This window comes from Haliaeetus leucocephalus, unplaced genomic scaffold (genome assembly GCF_000737465.1).
Source record: "Haliaeetus leucocephalus isolate CR32 unplaced genomic scaffold, Haliaeetus_leucocephalus-4.0 Scaffold149, whole genome shotgun sequence".
NCBI classification, from domain to species: domain Eukaryota; kingdom Metazoa; phylum Chordata; class Aves; order Accipitriformes; family Accipitridae; genus Haliaeetus; species Haliaeetus leucocephalus.
The window spans coordinates 728,169-748,609 of NW_010972585.1; the positions used below are offsets into that span (position 1 = coordinate 728,169).

A 20,441-nucleotide genomic window follows, 5' to 3' on the forward strand; every position below is an offset into this window, starting at 1 on the left:
GGTGTTTTGTGTTTTGTTTTTTTTTTGTTTGTGGGGTTTTTTGGGGGGGGGGGGGGGGGTGTAGGCAGGGCTTAAATGTAAAAAAAACCTACTCAAGGCATTTTAACGTGGCCTCTTTCCAGGCTGATAATCTTTATTTAATCAGTAACATTACCCTCTTTGTTACCTATCTAAGCCTTTAAATACAAAATTAACTATCAATGCATTAATTATAAGTCTGCTTCTCTTTATGGAAAATGCACTTGATTCTGCTTGTTTCTGTATGACAAAAAGTTCATATTTATTTTTCAACTATTTCACCTTTACCTTTTTCACATTTCTAATATTTGACCAACCTGAAATTTCACTGAGGCAAACAGTGATTTGCTACATTATCTCAGGTTATAGGGTTTTGCAATAAAGCCTGAAGAGTAAAATATCATTCAAGGAAGAATTACAGGAAGAACCATTGAGAGGATTCAAGCAACTTGCACAGTAAGTTGTGAAATTTCCCAGGCTGTACTGAGCTTTGTACAAAGATTCATCAACAAAAAAAAAGTTTTTGAAAAAAAAAAAGGCACAAGACTGAAATGATGATGTATCATCAGAAGAAAAAAAATAATCTGACACTCTCTACTTCCTCACGATGTTGTGTCCATGTATGACAGAACCAGCTCCATACCACAGTGCTATAGTGACAACAGGAAAGTCTCCTTCCGACTACTCCACACATCTTCTCCACAGTAGCAGAATTTAAAACAGACAAAGGACAAGAATCAAAGAAACAAAACACCTGCTCAATGCTGTCAAAACCAACTTTATAGTAACAAGAATATAATGTAGTACTGATGTTAAAAGAGGATTTCGTATTTCCTCCAAAGGCAGAAATATTAGCAAAAAGGTCACTGGGTAGGTTCTGTGTAAAGTGACTGACAGCAATGCAGCCACCTCTCAAATCCACAAGTGACCTTGACCTTACAGCGACAAGCACTTTAAAATGACAGTAGTTTTATCTACTAAGTCTCTTCATACAGAATTAACCATGGGCACTACACTAAACACAATACAGTGGTTTGTTCAGTTCATGAACATCCTGAGTTTCTAATGCCTTACATTGCATTGCACACCTAAATGCTGTATTTCAATGTAACACTACTAGATTATAAAAAGCTTTAGGCACAATCCTAACATACATTTCAACAGCCCTCAGCATAGTGACAGCATTAAAACAAGGTAAATATTTAATCAAGTGCACTTCTTTTGCAATGCAAGAAATTCTTGCATTACAAAATTTTAGTCACTATCCAGTACTTTGATGGTAATGCATATTTTCAGTCATAAAATAAACATTTAAAGATCAAATTCTACCTTCATATACAAACACCTAATTTTTACCAACTTTGAAGGAACGATGGGCACTACTGCACTCAAAAGCGTGCAATTTCTGAATCCATTTTTTCTCCTAAGATCCATGTAATAAAAATACAATTAAAGCTGTTTTATTTTGTTACGAAATTTCTCTGTACTTAGCAAAACAAATAAGGAATGTGGAGAACAAACTGTGCTCAGGTACTAAAGAAGAGTAAGCTACCATTAGTCTGAAATAAAATACATTATTAGCAAGCAAGACTTGTAATGACAGTTGTAATCCTTCAGAACCTTTTTCCTTCAAGTCATTTTAAAAACATCCCTTTTTAAAATAAATTTTCATTAGAAGGTTCACATGCATTTCCCTCTCAATACATAGAACGGATAAGCATTTTAAGAAAAGCTCATGTTTGAATAACTTCCATGCTTGCGCACTTTAAAGAACACATTTAGATAATCTTTATGTTACATAATTCAGAGAAAATAAAATAATATTCAACAATAAAGTCAGTAAAAATACTTTCATTTATGTACACTTACTGCAATCTCTCTACAGGCCGACATGGATATCCCTGTACCTTCAATTTGCTTCAGTGCATACTCCTTTTCATCTTTTCTGTACCAAAAAAAAAAAAAAAAAAGAGAGAGAGGAATATTTTTAGCTCTGACTTATATTACACCAATCAATACAAGTATAATGATTTATTTTAATGTGGTCTGGATCAAGAAGCTGAAAAGCTGATTTTTTTAATGCATAAATTACACTTCAATATTAAAGACAAGTTTCCTTTTAATATAGACTTCAAAAATTCCAAACAAAAACTCTCACATAAAGAAACTTTGTTAACCTATATCCATTTCTCTCTGAAACCATAGAGATAACTGCAAATATGTCTACAGAGAACTTTGGAGGACGCTTTTCTCAAAATTCCAGGATTATTACCATGAAAAAGCTGCACAGTCGTATTCCATGCCTGGAAAACTCTCTTAGAAAGGTTTTTACCTGAGTTTATCACCTATTGTCAATCCACTTTTACTTCTGAAAAGCTATTATTTTAAACTAATTATACTTATCACATAAGTGCTGGCTACTGACAGACCCCTACACAGCATATGAAACTGTGTGCTCTGAAGTACAAAGCCAGAGAATGTGAAAATGTTCAGCCCATACACATTCTTTTAAACAATCACAGTTTGAAGTGATTTAGAGGGAAGACCAACAGAACAAGAAAATGAAGCAGTATCTCGAAGCCCTTGCAGTACAATATAACCAGCTTACTGCCTACGGTAAGGTTTTGCAGGACTCGGCTATCACTGATAAATGTTGATAAGCACCAATACCCACAGTGCTGATGCACTTCTGCAGACTCATCAGTTACAATTCAACAGCCCACAAGCCCCCATCCAAATTCCCTATGGCATTTCTGGTAGACTTCAGTTTCCCCTTCTTCCAGTCCCAAATAATTTCGTTTCGCTATGCTGAAAAATTAACTTGAATTCATTTCAGCCTCTCTGGCTTTTAACTCCTGGCCTGTCTCCTGCCCAACTCCAGCCTCTTCCCCACCCTCCTCCAGACCCCCGATCTCTGAAATTCATGGGATGAGAAGTGGCTGAGTGGAGGAATGTGGGGAAAGGATGAGATTGACCAGAAATTATAACTGCCTAGACTTATTAGTAACTACAGGTGATCATTATTCTCAGTAATTTTCAGTAGCAGCTGAACCCACAATACATATCTATAGTTAACACTATGCTTGGCTTCCATTTTGCACTATGGTTTTTGAAGAAAAAAATGAAAGAAAAATTCCAGATGTATTCTGACTACATATGAAAACTCCGTGCGCTGCAAGTTTTGCAAAAAGTGAATCCACCTTTGAAGTAGTAGTCACTCGGCAGCTATTCCAACCAGGAAACCTGAGTTCTGGTGCTGCACCTTAATTCAGAAATAGTTGTTATTCCTCTCTCAAACAAGCACTTGCATGAAGTCTTTAGAAATCTTTGAAAAGATATTGCCTCTAAATCAAAAAAACAGAGAAATTCAGTTTAATGGAATTACAATCTGCTTTATTTCATGCAGGGTGTTTCAGTGTGTTTGGGATTTGGTGCAACATTGATCCCTAAGGAAGCAAGACCAAGCCTATTAGGCTACAAGCTTGAAGGACCTCTTTCTCCAGATAGGTTTGGAGTAACAGAAGATACTTCTGCAGCTGAAACTAAAGGAATGGGTTACTTTGAGGTGACCTAAATGATTTTGGAACTGCCAAAGAGAGAAACACATTCTCATTCTGCACAGAATTTCCATGGAGAAACGGGAAGGACAGCAACTTACAACATGCCTTGCAACTAACCCCAAAATATTCACCCATTCAGATACTTAGATGCAAATCTTAACAACCAACACACGTGACAAACAAACATAACAAGATTGGACCCCCTCTTCTAAAACAAACTTTTATTCCTCTATGCTAATTAAAATGAAATAGCCTCATATCACAGTATTTTAAACATATAACTTTTGAATCTGTACTTGGTGGGGGAGGGGAAACACCCCAAACTTTTCAAGGGCAAAAGAAAGCCCAAGAAGTTACCATTCCTAAAATTAGGCCAAATACTGCATTAACAGCTCATAAGAGCTGCTTACCAAGTACACTTTCAGGATTAACTTCAGAAGTGGACACGTCTGCTTCCTAAGCAGAAGGATTCATCAGGATCTACTGACATGGTAATTCAAACTCCTTCCTTGCTCCCCACTGAGCAGCCCTTTATTTTCATGAATTAGTCATTTACAATAACTTGGCTCAAAATGCAGAACCAAGAAATGGGTACCTTTACAGGTTATAAGGTCCTACCTTATCTCACAGAAATTGCTTTTGATTTCACTAATTAGTCCAAATTTTAAACAGTAGATAATAAATGCCCATCCCCTCTGACACACAGTTCTGCTATCTATGCAGAAGATTTACATAAACTGCCAAGTATTAACTCCATAACTCAGACCGCGTACTAAGACTGTAAAGACAAAATTATATTGTCTGCAGGACCAAAACCAACTCTGGACATTTAAAATTGGTCATGGCTTTTAAACTATGGTCGTGTTTAAACTACGCAGTACAGAACAATCCCATGCACACATACCAGCTTGAATCCCAAACCAATGTAGTCACTACAGCACTGCAGTATACCCTTCTTTTGGCACATCTGCTTAACTGGGCACACCACCCCACTAGTACAGCTACCCTTGAACTCGTTCTACACATGCAAGCATTGTGTTCAGTTACTCAGACCTTCACAGATTGAAGGTCACTGCAGAGACTGGCCACGCTGTTTGGCACACGTTGCCTTCAACAGCATTGCTTAACACCACTGCCACCGCGAGTCTGTCGTCACTTCAGTCAGCCACTCTACGTAGGATTTTAAGATACAAACGAGAAATTATGAGAGATGTTTAAAAAAAAAATAAACAACCCAATAACTTAAGGTATTATAGCATGTGGGAAAAGAAGGCAATCTTACTGAGCTGCAAACACAATACTTCTAGGATGCTGGGGTTTGTGAACATTGAGCAAAAATGGGGCTAATTAAATACTTACCCATTTATTTTAGGTATCAAGGATAAAGAACTCCAAAGATACCATACCCTAGATCTCAGAAAATGTTTTTTTACCAACAGCTTCAGAACCACAAACATAGCCTCCTTTAAATACATCAATACCATTTACTTGCTTTGGCAGAAATACAAGTCTATATGAATACTTTTCCAAAATTAACTGTTCTTATTACACAAACATAATAACTGTTTAAAGCACCTTCCAAAAGATCTCCACCAAGTGGTATTTTAACTAATAATATTACCCATTTAATAGTGATCTCAAGATAATTTTAGAAAGAAAGAAATATATTAAAATCTTCAATATTGAGTCAGCCAATGCAATCTGATGAAATACATAATTCTGGTTACTCAGTAAAATGGTATTAAATGGCCAAAGGAAAAAAGAAATAGGTACTTTATTAGCTATTTCCCCACTTCTAAGAATTCAATAAATAATGTCAAATGGTGTGTGTGATAGGTAAGTATACTGTTCAACTCCCTAAAGACCTATGCTCTTACAAAACACTTGAGGCAGGGAGAAGTATTTCTACTTCGTGTTGAATATACAGAAAAACTCTAGTGAACTCTGAACACACTTCAAGAGCTTGTACAGAATTATACAGCAGGGAAGTTTTCATAAACCCTTTTCTGACAGATCCTATATCAGTACATTTGTCACTAGAGAGTGGAGCAAGTGTGATTAAGTTTAAAAACCAAACCTGAACAACAACAAACTACACAGCTCTGGTACGAGGCAGAAGGCACTCATGCTAGGGATAGCGAAGCAGAAGCAAGGTCTTTGTAATCATTATAATCTGCCCCACAGAAATATTGGCCTGGGAGCAGGCCAACTGACTTGAAGGTCCTGCTGTAGGGGGGTTGTCTGAGGGCAGGGAGCAAGTGGCACAGACCCAGGTTCAATCAAACAGGTTCTATTAAACAGCCACCCCAGGCTAACGGCGGCAATGTGCTCACTGAATCTGAGCAAAAAACGTAGCAAAACAGTACTGAAAGGGAAGTCTATTCCTTAGAGGCTGTGACTTAATGATTTTCATTAAAGCTTTTCAAAATTGATGCAGAAGAATTTGCCTGATAAAACAAGTACCACACCACACCACCACCAGGCTTCTCCACGCTTCAAGTTCCCTTATCCAAAACCAGAGGCAAAGATTAAAATCAACATTGTTTCTAGTTCCAGAAGCATTACAATTCATGCTATTTTAAGAGGGATTAACTTTTTACAAAAATGAAACTACTAATATGAGATATCCCCATCCTGAAAACTTCCTGACTATATTTCAGATTGCCATAGGCAGTATCCAAATGCAAGGGTCCTCACGCCTACCAGCAATAATCGAGAACATCCCTCTGTTATTAAAATCTGTACCAGTGTAAGGCTGTTACTTGGTCTTTCAGATTAAGCTTTTCTCCCTCACCAATAGCTAACTCATTCTGCAATCCTTAAGGTTAATGTTAACATTTTAATTTGTACAGTGCAAAGCAAAATTCTGTCCTCCTGCCCCAAAAAATTTTACTCAGCTGGCTTATGTTCAACTGCAGTATTCAATGCAGAAAATGAAAATAGATTACTACTACTTCTGGGCAACACTTTCAATTTCCATTTTCCAAATGTCCTGAAAAGAATAAAGGACCAAATTCCCTTTAGAAGGGTGCAGTTCAGAAGACTTAGAATAATTAAAACATTTCAAAGGAGTTAAACTGTCTTAACTATTGCAATTTTACTTCAGAGTGCTCCCATCATATGAGAAACTACTTTACAAACAAGCCAATGGAAAACTAGAAACAACTTGCCCAAGACCATAAGAGAAATAGAATTTTAAAATAGCACATGGTTCAAACTATTGTTTTATCCCCATTATTCAAATTTTTAAAGTTTAAATGATGGTCCCTCTTGAATTCACAGATAATTTAACATACATCTGAACTTCAGAATTAATTATCCACATCAAGGAACTGGCTTGAAAGACTGCAATCGCACTGAAGCTACAACTGTGACTATCACATCAGTTAATACAGATATTAACATTACAGTATATACTAATAATAATTTTCTTAAATTAAGTGCACAATATCATAAATAAAAAATAAATAATTGACGTGTACATTTTCTTAAACAAGTGAAGTGCATCATAAAAACATTCCAAGACCTACCTAGAAAAACCTAACAGAAAACAACAAGTCACCCTTGTAAGCAACACTAATGGAATTAAAACATTTGTGACTTTGTAGGACAAAGCCTAGGAACACTATGGAGTTCAGTGTCCTTCAAACACAGTACTGCCCAGAACAGGACATTCATACAGATATCTTGTTACGCTCTAATCACTTAATTGCTGCCATACAGCATAAAGTTAATCACTCAGCAGGAGATTGCCAACAAGTTACAAACTCTTCCCCCCCGCAAGATAAAGCAAAACCATGACACTGAAGTGCACCCAGAAGTTAACTGAAAAACCCTCCATAGTAGCTGGACCACGGCAGCAAAGCCACTAAATCAATCACATCCAGCACTGGTTACCTTATGCAAGCTGCTCACTGACGTAACTCTATACATAGCACATGGCCATAACCCTTTACAAAGGTAATAGTACCAGGAGAAGTATCTACGATTGACCAGAAAAAGGGACCTAATCCTTCCCAAAAAGTGATGGGTTCTTATGCTTTACTGTTTTTTATGCATATAGAAATAGGCCAAGCCAAGCCAAAAGAATTAGAAGATCAAAAAATCCACACATGGTGTCACTAGGGTACATGCTCTTCAACAGACTAGGAAAGTAATTTTCTTTTATCATTATCCTCAAACTGTATCAAGCCTTATCCAGTCAGCAGCTCAGCCAGCTCCTTTTCATCCGTGCCAACAACCAGCCACAAATGACAGAAGCTGAGCATCTACAGGTTGATCTTAATTTATTTCTAGAGAACAGTACACATACTGAATTTCAATGCATTTATATTAGTTGATTTTTAAAGCTACATAAGAAACTCAAAACGTGAAACAGTAAGGATAGTAAGCAGAAATTTAAAAGAAATCTATGACCACATCAGTCCTTTAAAAGGTTTGTCTTTCTTCACCTTCAAGGGCAGCTGTCTGCTGCTCTGCTAAAAATGTTCACTGCAGCTACGGGTTGTTCCTACAGCCCAGTCCCAGACAAGTTCAATATGACAGGGATACTCGAGTTATATTTCGCTGGTTCTGGCCATGAAAAGAATGGATGAAGCCAGCAGACTTTTACCTCATTCCACTACAGTGAGAAGTTCACCATTTCGGTAATGTCTGTGGACTGGGTAGCTGGCCTGCCTGCTGACGCATCCCTCGGAGGTTTGGTGGGAACCTTCTCGGTGTTGCAAACAGAAGAGCACGCGTGTGTAGGGCACAGGAAAGGACTTCTCAAAAAGAAAGAGCAGACACGTACATCACCTCATCTGCTTGAATCTGGGCCTGGACTTTCCTCTTAGCGGCAGGGTGGGAAGCCAACCTCCCCAGCAGAGAATGACTATACGATCTTTAAAAGTTCAGCTTCCATCTTGTCTGGAACAACATCTAAAAGTAAACTCGGGGAGTGGGAGCAAGGCAACAAACCTACACCAAACATGACAGTCTTTACTATGCAATCTAAAAAGAGCTAGAGGGAAAAGAGAATCTCCAAGGCTGATGCAGATACACACAAGGAAAACACTTTTTGGAATGGAAAGAATATGCTACATTTCGTACTGCATTTCTGAATCTTTTGTCTCACAAAGTCCTTATAATCTCAATTTTCAGAAAGCGTCCTGAATGCTGCACAGCTCATTGGTATCACTGCCTGACAATACGCACTAAACTCTGCTGGGTCTCCCTCCAAATGTCCCAGACAACGCCAGCTACCTCAGCATATACATACAATAACACCAGAAGGCAGCACTTCTCTTTATCTTCTGCTACCTCCAAGACTGGGAAGTCCATATATGAAGCACACTCTAAAATTAAGTCTACTATAAATGTTTATAAATTGGCAGAGACATTCAAATATAGAGCAACTGATGACAACAATTAGCCTTTTTTTAAAAGTATCCGACTTTCATTACATATATTTGAGAAACACACAGCAGAAGAGTTACACCAAGGTTAGCCTGCTGGAAAATCTGGCACGTTCCAGCCATATAAAAGAGATCACATTAAAAGCACCACTGGCATCAGATTATGAAGAGACACTCAGTGTTATCACAGTACCCTATTAGAAATCAACCTATACCCGGATTTTGTTCTATTATCTACAGAATATCCCCAGACCTACCTCTAAAAACTGCTGTTGATATGGCTGCCCTTGTTTGTATATTCCTCTGTAAAGCAGTCTATGAACTCAGGAGGAAATGTGCATGTTCAAGAACAAGGCAGGTTCTTAAAGTGATGTGAAGCTACTTGCCATTAAACACAACACCCCTATACTGCGTGATTCCAGAGTCTCACAAAAGATGCTAAATACCTATAAAGAAAACCCCAATCTTCACCCACCAGAGGTGATGTGTTCTTTATGTATGAGATGACAGCGCATTAAAAAGACAAAACAGTGAATCTGCACACTGATAAGAGTTTGTTATAAAAAAAAAAAAATCTTTTACCCAGCTATAATTTCACTAGACTGGGAGTGGGGAGTAGGGGTCTCACTATCAACATGAGGAGACAGGAACTGTTCCAGCACCATTACACATAACCCAACTATATCCTCTTCCCTTTTTTCCAGCAGTTTCTAATTCAGAAAATTAAAAGCAAATCTTCGTAGCACAGATACCCTCTGTTACCTACAGTTTCAGACTATTTCAGTCACAACCACAAACAGATTTTTAAGATCTCTGTAATAACAGACCATTGGAAATCTTGCTAACCTTAATCTTATTAAAATTTAGCCTTTACACTATAAAACTTTGTATTTGTAAGGAAAGAGAGCACAACTTCAGTCACTGCCACCCTCACTCCAAATCTACTGATGAAGATTCACAGAGACCTCAACCAGCTACACGGTTGTTGCCATTGCTAAAATTAGACCGGCTCCAAAATACCCTGAGTGACTGAGAACTGTGAATTTCATACAAGTAGGTTTATTTTATAACAGATTGGCATAAGCAGACTAGACAGCCTGTTTACAAAGGTAAAAACTGAAGTGTTCACATTAAACCTTGAAAGCTGTAAAATTATTCTGCTGCTCCAGGTAATTTCTTCCAGCAATTGCTATATTAAAGCAGGGGATAGAGCTGTACCTGACTTAGTTTCTTTATAGACAGGCTTGATTACAGATAATGAACAGATTTAGGAAATACCTCCCTTCCAGAAAGGATACTGCATGTGAGGATTTGTTACCTTAAAATAAGGAACAGCAGCAGCAAGGAGAAAACTACCCCTGAAATAAAGAGGAAACAAACTTTTCTTTATCAGTGAATTACATACCAAGGACACAGACACAGTGTCCTTTAGACTAAGCCAAAAAAGAATCTGCTGTTTGTTTCGTAAAATCGCTTATAAGAATGTTTGCGACTAACTGTAAACGTCAAGAATATTAGATGTCTGTTTTCAGTAATTTTATAAGTATAGGTCCTAAAGCCATAGAGTAAAAAGATACCATTGCTACATAGTCCAGCTCCATGTGCATCACGTCTCTTTCTCTGTAGTGCTAAACCTGGCTAAATACTGCAGATTTCATAGGTGGGGAAATTACTACTAAATCACCAAATATTAGGAAGCCTGTATTTCTTTGGGGTCTTTTTGGCGAGAACCTGTTTGAAACACTGAATGCGGATTTTTTTCTAAATCATTATAATGCATTAGGTTCACCTATTGCAGAAGAAAAAAATACTGACTCAATGTAAGACCTATCAGAAGGACAATGGCCTAAAAGCCAGTTACTCAGTTTTCCTTTTCCAGCTCATGACACAATCAAATGCGTCCTCTAAAGCATATAGAAAGCCCAGATTTATCAGAGACCTGTCACACAATTTCTGTTCTTGTTTTCCTTCAGACTTCCCAACTCAAATGATCTAGTGTGAAATCTTCACTTCTCATAGCCAGACCTACATGAAAGCTTACTAGCACAGTGTGGATGTAATTCTTAGTTAGTGAACTATCCTTTAGGTACAAAAGCTGCCACCCAAATCATGAGTAAGAAGCAAGACCCAACATTCTGTAAGGGCAGAGTGAGGCAGAGCACATTTGTTACAGCTGGAAAGTTGCCCCAAGTTAAAAAAAAAACCACCCTCACGAGAGGGTATAAGGACCACAATGAAATTCTACAAAGTCACCATGAGGTCTAATTTAATTCAGTCTGAAAGGGAAAAAAAAAAAAAAAAAAATCATTGGTAACGGAACATCTCCATGTTTTTTCCTCACTTCAATGTCAGGCGATTAAGATTTCACAAAGTTACAGATGTCTTTATTCCAGCCACTGAGAGAGTCTTGCTACTTCACAACAACAAACAAGGTCTTTAGTCAGCAATCATCGTATCTGTTTCTGGAGAACGTGAGCCATGTTCTCCTTCCACTGAACTTTAAAACTGCCTGTCCCATAGTCAGAATAGGCTTCTCTCGTGCTCTTTCTGTAGCTTAAGAGCAGCACTTGGAGAAAGTTTCACACTGACATTTTTTCCCACCATTGAAATCACGCTAAAGGTAGAATAAATGGCATTTGACTTGTAACAGTCTTTTGGTTGTTCTGAACTGAAGGTCAAATTAAATCTGGTAATTTGTCTACCTCTGTTTCTCATTTGGAGCATGACAGAATTGGACAAAGGAATAACTGGCTATCCCGTACGATAACTGATTTTAATCAAAAGGTATGAACGTAAAGCTAACTTTGAAGTCTACAATGCCCTTGAGAACTTGGCAACAACTCATACAGGAACTCTGTTTCAGAAATAGACATATTTAAAGACACAGGCTGAAATCCACTGCCAGCTGCACTAATGATAAGAAACCAAAGCAATAAACATGGCATATTTGAATGAGCAAGGTGTTAAATCTTAGCATGAATCTGTGATAATCCATGGAAGTATCAATACGGGCAAGAATTTCCTCTAAACACCTTTGAATTTGCAGAATACATAAGCCATAAAATAAGAAGCGTCTCTCAAAACAGTCTACTTAAGAGTCAAACAGTTAACCTCATGCCACTAGAATTTCATGCATGAGTGGCCTTTCTATCATCAGATCTCTTCAGGCTCTCGGACCCCACAACACACCAAAGTGGTGGGAGGGTCAAGGACAACTGCAGTCAGAGCAGAGTCCCAGCACTACCTGTGTGAATGCTTCCAAGTGCTCTAATAAAGATAGGCAAAGGAAGGAGGGACAGAAGCAGCAGAAAACCTGGCCACATAGAAAGGATTGACTCTTCCTGCAATTAATGCCTGAGGAAACAAGATACGTTGCTTCAAAACAGCAAAACGTACCTCTGGATGTAGCTTCCATTCCAGCAGATCTAGCTTCTGCCTCCAAGTCAATTGCCTATAACATTTATTTTCACTTGACTCTAAAAAGAAATCAATAGCATCTTCTACTTAAGTCAGCAGGGAATGAACAAAAAAAATAATCATACTGCATGTGAGGCCCAGTTTACATGTTTAAACACATGTTTAAAGCCATACTGTTGGAGACTGTCCCCAGTTTGTATCTGTACTCTTATTTAGCCCAGAACCTTTATCCTTAAGCGAGCAAACCGACACTCCCAGTGCACACAGGAAGCTATACCTGTTGCTTTGCCTATTGGAAAGCCTGACCTCAGTGTCATTTCACCTACCAGATGAATGACCCTAGAATATTTCAATATCATGAACTCTGTAGAAAACAGATGACAACTGAGAAAGAAACAAGCAGTTGTGCATTAGCGTCATCTGAAAAGATTTATTTAAAAACCGCTAATCCCAGGAGAGACAGAAGCAAACATGAATAATGCCCTTCAGAGATCCACTATTCCAATAATCCCAGCTCCTCCAATCTTTCTCACAACCAGAAAAGTCAGTGCTGCTTTCCAATAAAGTTTAAAACAAGCAAATATAACACACACACGTACACAAAAACCCAAACCAACCACACATCAACCAAAAAAACCAACCCATGCTTACAGACACCAATTTTGCAAAGGTCAGTTAACACTATCTCTACAACATTCCTTCCCTTTCAGACAGTCTGACTAGATACACTAATATTTCATAAATTCTCAAAAAAACCCACTGCTAAATGAAAGAATTGTGCTCCCACAGAAAAGTCTAAGAAAATATTAATAAGAAATTCAGATACAGAAGTATCAGTTGATTTGAAGACTTTCACCGGATTTTGTTAGCAACAAAGTGTGATTAAAAAGGTTTCTGTGCTTTTTTTCCTTCTTGTATCTGTTGAAATAGCTGAAGTTCACAAGAGGTATAATAATTTCTAATATCATCACAACTAGCATTTTTATCTGTCAGTCATCTAACTTCTAGTCAAGTGATCTATGTAAACCAAGTCCCCAGAGCTGGGAGGGCTTTTATAAACCTAAACTATTTTGATACATGACGCTCCTCAGCCAAGTCAAAACAGTAAAGTTTTTGTATTTGCTACACAAGTAGAAACTGTTCTTCATTTCCTAAAGTCACATGCTGAGTTAGCCAATTTATTCTAAAAGCAGTTGTCCTGGACCAGTTTCAGCATTCCTTCAGGCAAACACACTGTTACTGAAACAAATAAATCTTTTTTAAGTTCTAATACTTTGTTTCAGTAAAAGAGAATAAAAAATTGCAGCCTGTGTCAGTTCTCAAATGCCAGCAAAGAAGCTCAAGAAACAACATATCAAACGAAAAGAAGCAGAATGCGAGAGCTGCCAATCACTTCTGCTAACGATCCCTTCCTCGATCACGTACGTAGACCATATAATCTCCTGAACTGTACGTTAAGCAGCAGCGAGCCCATGCAAACAGAATCTTATTTCACAATGTAGAACTCAGCAGTTAAAAATAGAGGAGAAAGACCTGGGTCAGAAGGCATCTATGCAAATTATGAGCTTGATTAAGGCCACAGAAGAGGCAAACACACCCTTTCAGTAGGCATTTTCAAAAGATATGGGAATATTGAATCTTACTAACAAACCTCTAGTGCAGTTTGCTTAGAACATTCCACAGAAATTCTGGTTACTTGTGCAAACACACCTGTGGCATTCTGAATCATGGCAATTTCCGGGACTTGGGGTTTTTTGTTGTTTTTTTGTTTTCTTTCTAAATCATGCATGATGTGAAAATACTCATCTTGAAAGAAACTTTACAACACTTCTAGCTACAATACAACAGATTAGATAGGATGACCCAGAAATACAGTGACATATTCAATTTCTACATCAAGTAGTTCACATGAGAAGAATTTAGCTTCTGAGCTAGCCCCTGTTTTACCTTGCTTTCCACCCTCTTACCAGGTAGGGGGCAGAAAGGAATCTTTCTTCCCCTTCAAACTCTTACTTCCTTTTCCTGCAGCACTATTGGAAAACTCTTAACCCCCTCACTCTGTAACAGGAAACTTCTTATCCTCTTCATCTCTAAAAAACCCACGACTAAATCTTGAGAGGTTTTCCTTCACAGCTTATTATGAGCTAATTTACGCACGAGTCTTCCTCTGCAAGCTTGGCAAAAATCTTTATCCGTTCCCCTCTCAAACACAACCTCTTCTACATCTCGTCACCCACGCTCACCTCCTTTCTTCCTCAAGCTCCTACCACCACCACTACAATACCTTTGTACTTGCCATAGTAGCAAATGAAATACCGTCTGAATGCTATTTGCTTTCTGAAAGGCTAAGGGATGTACAGCTCATTTCTGCACTTGGTTTCAGGGAGAGTAACAGAAGAAAGGAGTAAATAGCCATGGAAGAGACCATATGCAAGAGCCTGTAGGAAGCACTAAAAATTACTCATCACCACTTGCACTATCCTCTTGGGCAGGAAGCAAAGCCACAGTGTAGGTGCACTAGCAGCTCTCAGTAAGGCACAGTTATGAAATACCAACGATCTCTTCCTAGATTGGGTTTTTTTTATTAGAATGCATTGCAGGCAACTAGTTAGACAGGTCTGGGTTAGTTCTGCTGCTCTCTCTCACACATATTAAGAGCACTTAGTGGTAACAAGTATTTTCAGGATTTGCAGGTAGATCTAGTATATAGGTTTACTTAGCTATTGAGAGATGATAGCGAGGCATGAACACCTTCGGCCATTCTGCCTTCCTCAAGATAGTGAGTTTCATCAAGAAAAAAAAAATATGAAAGTGAGAAGCAAAACACAGCTTTTCAGATACCATCATTGGTAGAGATTTTGCTGCAGAGAAAGGTAATTGTTCAGGATCAAATACATTGCTTTCTGACTTGGGTCAGTATTTCTGTGATTTAGACTGTCATAGGATTACATTAGTAAACAGCAACTACAGCTGAAAACTCAAATTTCTTACATTCAAGACAATGTCAAAGAGAGGAAATAATAAGAATTAAATACATAAATTATTGTAGACTCTCAAATATCTTACAAGTATGGACTTGCATTGGTACATAACACTCCGGTTTCACATTCAAGAGAGTATAATCCTCGCCACATCGATGAGTTGCCTCTCTCAACAGTAAACTACAGTACACATGTGCCCATTCCCCTGTGATTTTACCGCCAACATTGATCATTTGTAGCATTTAGTCAACTTGAGCGCAAGTTTCACTTCCCGACACACTTGTGCTACACGACTTCAGTAACTTAAGCTCTGCAGAAGAACAATATGGGGAGAACAGTACGCAAATTATTGCTATATGAATACTGGTTTAAGAGAATAAGCAAATTACCTTTGCCTCTTCTACACTTAAAAGTTTTCTACCACCACAGTGATCTCAGTCTTAAGTATGACCAGAGGCAAACTCTGAACAACATAACGATATTAGCAGAAACCCCAACCACAGCAAGTCGCCCCAGGAGAAAGCCTGTTTTTCCAATAGAGCCATGCCTCACAGCACGCTATTTTTTGTCTCTTAATCAATATTCTTCCACTTCTGCTTCAAACAAATAAGATTCATCAAATAAAAAAAACTAAAACAAACGAAAGGTTACATGGCCAGGACCACAGCCAGCATTCCTCTGATTATACACTTGCCTTGGCTATGTACTTCATCTTCCTTTCTCTTCCCATGCCCTAATTTTCACTTGACTCTTGTGTGGACTTGGATGCTGTAAGCACTTCAGATCCCCGTTAAGAACTTTACATTAATGCTTCTGCACACCAATATCAGTCCAAAGAGGAAAACAGACTCTCCTCTTTAGTCACAAGCTTACAGTACTCAAAAATGTGGGGGACAGTGAAAAGATTTCATTTGTCTCTCCCCTCCTATGCCTGTATTTTATAGTGATGTTTTTGGACTTGCATCACTGTTGCCCAACTTCCAGAAAGGAATTCCGTATTTGGCAGCTAAGGTGAAGCTCATTTTGTACCAATTCTCTTGAGAGCTACAGATACATTAACAACAAAGTAATCTGAGAAATTACAAATAGCGACTGACTTTTATTTTTTAAAAAAGTGTATTACTATATTAGCATATAAATCTACACACTTCATTCAGCTGATACATTGTACAGTACAGGGCAGTGCCAAACCTTTTATACTTGCCAAAGGATAAGGAGGGTCTGCCAGAGCAGCACCAGCTACTGAGCAGGTGGTGAGCCTGGCAGCTGCCCAGGGGACAACTCCTGGCTCTTCTGCTGCCATCATCTTGGAAGCTGAGCACTCTGTATTTCCGTCATTCCCTCCGTAACAAGATGAAAAAGCACATACCTGCTTTTTAAGAGGTGTTTTGAAACATACAGATTAAAAATATTACCTACATAGTTACTTGGAAAGAAAAAAAAAAGTATGTTTGTAATTTCATTTTAATCATCTCTGTTGCCCAAACCCAGGTAGCGAGTCAAAGAAAAATAACATAGCCGTAGCGTGACAGAAAGCAGCCAGCTCAATTGTTTGTTTAAAAGTAAGCAGAAGCAAGCAGCAATAACTAGAAAGGTTTTATTCACAGGAAGATTTCAGCTTTTGCAAGTGTTACATTGGCTGTTGCTGCTACAGAAGAACAGAGTGGCCTATTTTCTACTTCACTCGTGCATCCCATTACTCCTTGCACGCTCCTGACTAACCAAGAGCAGTATCTTTTCAGCTTGCTGACTTGCCCAAACATCCTCTTGCAGGTGAGTTGACATCCTGGTGAAGGAACAGAAATACTTTGTAGTGGCCTGGACTGACCGGCTGATCTTTCCTGAAGAGTAAAGGGAAGTAATTCAGGGATATAGAACAAACAGAATTTCCAACCCTCATTTCTTCCTAAAAATTGCCTCCCATATGATAAGGGGATACAGGAACTGAAACAACTAAGCACAACATCATGGCTTAAACTGTGACCAAAGAAGCAGCAAGGAACATAACGAGGAGAGGTAAGGCAGGAAACAAAAATCACACTTCCCTAAACGTGACTGGAAAAATCGCTTTCTTGGTTTTACTGGATAAACGTGAACAAGTGTCCAGAAAACCACGAGCAAAAGCCAACATGACGTTTTGAGGTAGTACACACACACACAAAAATTGTAACAGGTTTTCCAGCTACATAAAGAGCTCAAAACTTAACATTGACAACTGAATTGCAATCATGAGACTTATATCACTACTTCCCCCCCACAAAGCCACTGGTCCAGTTTTTGTGTACACTGAAATAAACCACTAGACAGCTTATATAAAAGACCCTTACTTTCTAGCCCTTCTGGACTGCAAAAATGTTAATGAAAGTTTTGTAAACCCAGGTGCCTAATTTAGCTAAATACATAATGCAGGTAATACCGCTAGACCTCATCAGAGCACACAAACACTCCTAAAGTAAATGGAAGCTGCAGGTGCTCAACATCTTTAAAAATATGCTCATGCAGTACATGCAAATGTCACACCAACATTGTTCAAACCTGACTGCCTATTTAAAAAAAAAAATCTTTTAACTTTCATAGAAATCAATCAGCTCACTAGAAACATGCCAAATGATACTCCACTCTAGGCTGAAAAAGCCAAACTAAGCTGTTACTTTGTTGAAAAACTGCTTTTATGCCCAAGCCATTCATGGAGATCTAAGCAATGCAGCCACTTTTTTTACAAGCATTTTATCGAACAGCTTGCCAAGCTCCATATAAACACATTTTACTATTTCATAAAGTTTATATGCCAAGTTTTTGAAACATGAAGTGACAGGATCTCAGTGGAATTTCTGTAGAGCTACAAGGTTCTTATTGCCCTCAGCCTCCCGAGACTGTAAATTGACTATAAGAAGAAAGTAGCCAGATTCTTTCTCTTTTATACAGGAACACCTTGCAAATTTGAAATACTGAAACAGTCCCTATGATCAACCAAAGAAGAATTCCTCTACATGAGGCTCAAAATCCCCCAGTGATCAGCACACTATAAATATGCATCACTGCTAGGTTTCTGTTGCCTGCACTGGAAAAAGTTTTTCTCTGTCATTAAAGACCCCTTAACTTAAGAACTAAGGCTAAATATCCTCCACCCCTCAGAGATATTTTAGCTAGATATTTTCACAAGGAAATCAGCTTATCTTAATGATTTAGGATGGGTTTTGATTTTTTTTCTAACTCATTCACATCTTACTTTCACCCAAGGTCCTAAAGTTACACAAAAGCAACTAAGAGTGACCTCACCGGTGCCATAAAAAAGAAAATCAAAAAAACAGGGAGAATAATCCAGTTTCCAAGCTTCATGAAGTAAAACCTCCGAGTATATAGTACAGTTGCATTTGGGCCATATTATATTGCATTTCAATCTATCTGGCTGCCTACTGAAACTTTGCACTTCCTTTTACCAGTCAGTTTTCTTACGGATCAAGGTCTCCCTTTGATCATTACCAGCTCTGACACATTAGCTATCTTTTTATCATGTTTACTTTTGCTTTACTAGCCATTTGCGTTTATAATACTATTGTTATTGTAGGGATTTCGAAGACATGTCCTTTACGGTGCTTTGTAGCATCAATGTAATTCTTGCAACGTCTTTCCATTGCCAATGACTAAAATGAAACAGATAAGCTAGACATCAAATTTCATTTTTTTCATGAAACAGTAAAACCTCTGCCTCTTCTATGCTGTTCTTACAAGCAGTAATTTTAGGGTTACTATAGCAAAGAACAGCAAAAAACATTTAACCAGCATTTTGGGCATTTTTATTACCACTTCTTCTCATATATCTCAAATATATAATATAAATAAATTGAAAGTTAAAAAAAAAAAGAAAACACGACTACTAAACCCACAAATATTAGAAGAGCTCAGTGGCAGCTGTAATACCCAGAAAGGCTTTAACATTGCCTTTTCAAGTTAGCTATACTCTAGGTTTCTTAAGGTTGCAGAGCCAGCTAGTCAGAATCAGAGCTCGTTTCCCAGCATTTAATCCTCCACCTGAATTAGTGTGCTACCTTTCAGTTATTAATCACTTTGATACTACATCCTGTTAACTCAGAGTTTAAGTTTTCCAAGACACACATGAATGCAATTTACTCCTACAGAAAAATCCCTGGACTTCTCCATTAATCTAAAGCAGCAGCATTCCATTAACCACTTCCAGAACTTTATTTTTAAAATTGCCATTTTTCCATATTCGGTCTTCTCTCATCCAAAGTTTCAGTTGCCTATGATGGAAGGCTATTATTCTTTGGCTTTCTGTTAGAAAGGTATCACCTCAGATTTGCAAGTGTATTTTAATTGAACTTTACAGTACGCTTAGAACACTTCTGTCAGTGCAGTCCATGTTTGTGCACTATTCACACGCCACAGTGAAAAAGCGCTTAACGGCTCTTCTTGGGGGGAAAAAGAAAAAAAAAGAAAAAAGAAAGGGTTCTATTAGGAAGCTGCACCTGCATGAGAGCCTTACTCAGGCCTCAGGACTCCTCCTCCCCAACAACTGCACCCCAGCTAAGCAATCCCAAACTGCAGCCCGAGCTCCCCATCGCTCTCTTTACCACCATACACTGAAAATGGCACCCACGGGACACCTACCCTACGGTGCCCGCTGTCTTTTCCCCAGGGAAAAGGAGGAAGCCCGGCTCAGCCAACACAGGCGGGCTAAACGACCTCCCGGACCCGCCGCCGAGCCAAGCCCGCCCCGGCTCTGGGTTCAGCCGGGGGCTGAGGCCAGACCACGGCCCCACACCCCGCGCTCCCCGGTGAAGGAGCATCGGCCTGAGGGGGAGACGGCGGGGAGGGGCGGGCGGTAGCCGGGTGCCCCTCACTCAATCAAACTCCCTCGCTTTCCAGCACCCCCCCCCCCCCCCCAACCCGCGAGTTCTCGGAGCGGAACGTCAAAAGCACGAACGCGGTCACACAAAAGATGAAAGCCTGACACCCGGTGCGTGAGGACCGAAGGCGAATCCCGGCGGCACAGCCTGACAGACGCAGCACCCCCCGCCCGCTGCCGGGGTGCGGGGGCAAAGCGGGAC

General features: G+C 38.9%; 1 protein-coding gene across 2 annotated transcripts in view; it reads right to left on the bottom strand.

Annotated features, from left to right (window-relative positions):
* CDK19 (cyclin-dependent kinase 19) overlaps positions 1 to 20,441 on the bottom strand; it is a 127,603-nt gene that overhangs the window by 106,529 nt on the left and 633 nt on the right. For both annotated transcript variants that reach the window (XR_773999.1, XM_010561652.1), the window contains exon 2: positions 1,888 to 1,963. Coding sequence is in view for 1 of the 2 variants with exons in the window: in XM_010561652.1 (XP_010559954.1) it covers positions 1,888 to 1,963 (76 nt within the window). In the remaining variant the exon portion in view is untranslated. The remainder of the gene's footprint in view (positions 1 to 1,887; positions 1,964 to 20,441) is intronic.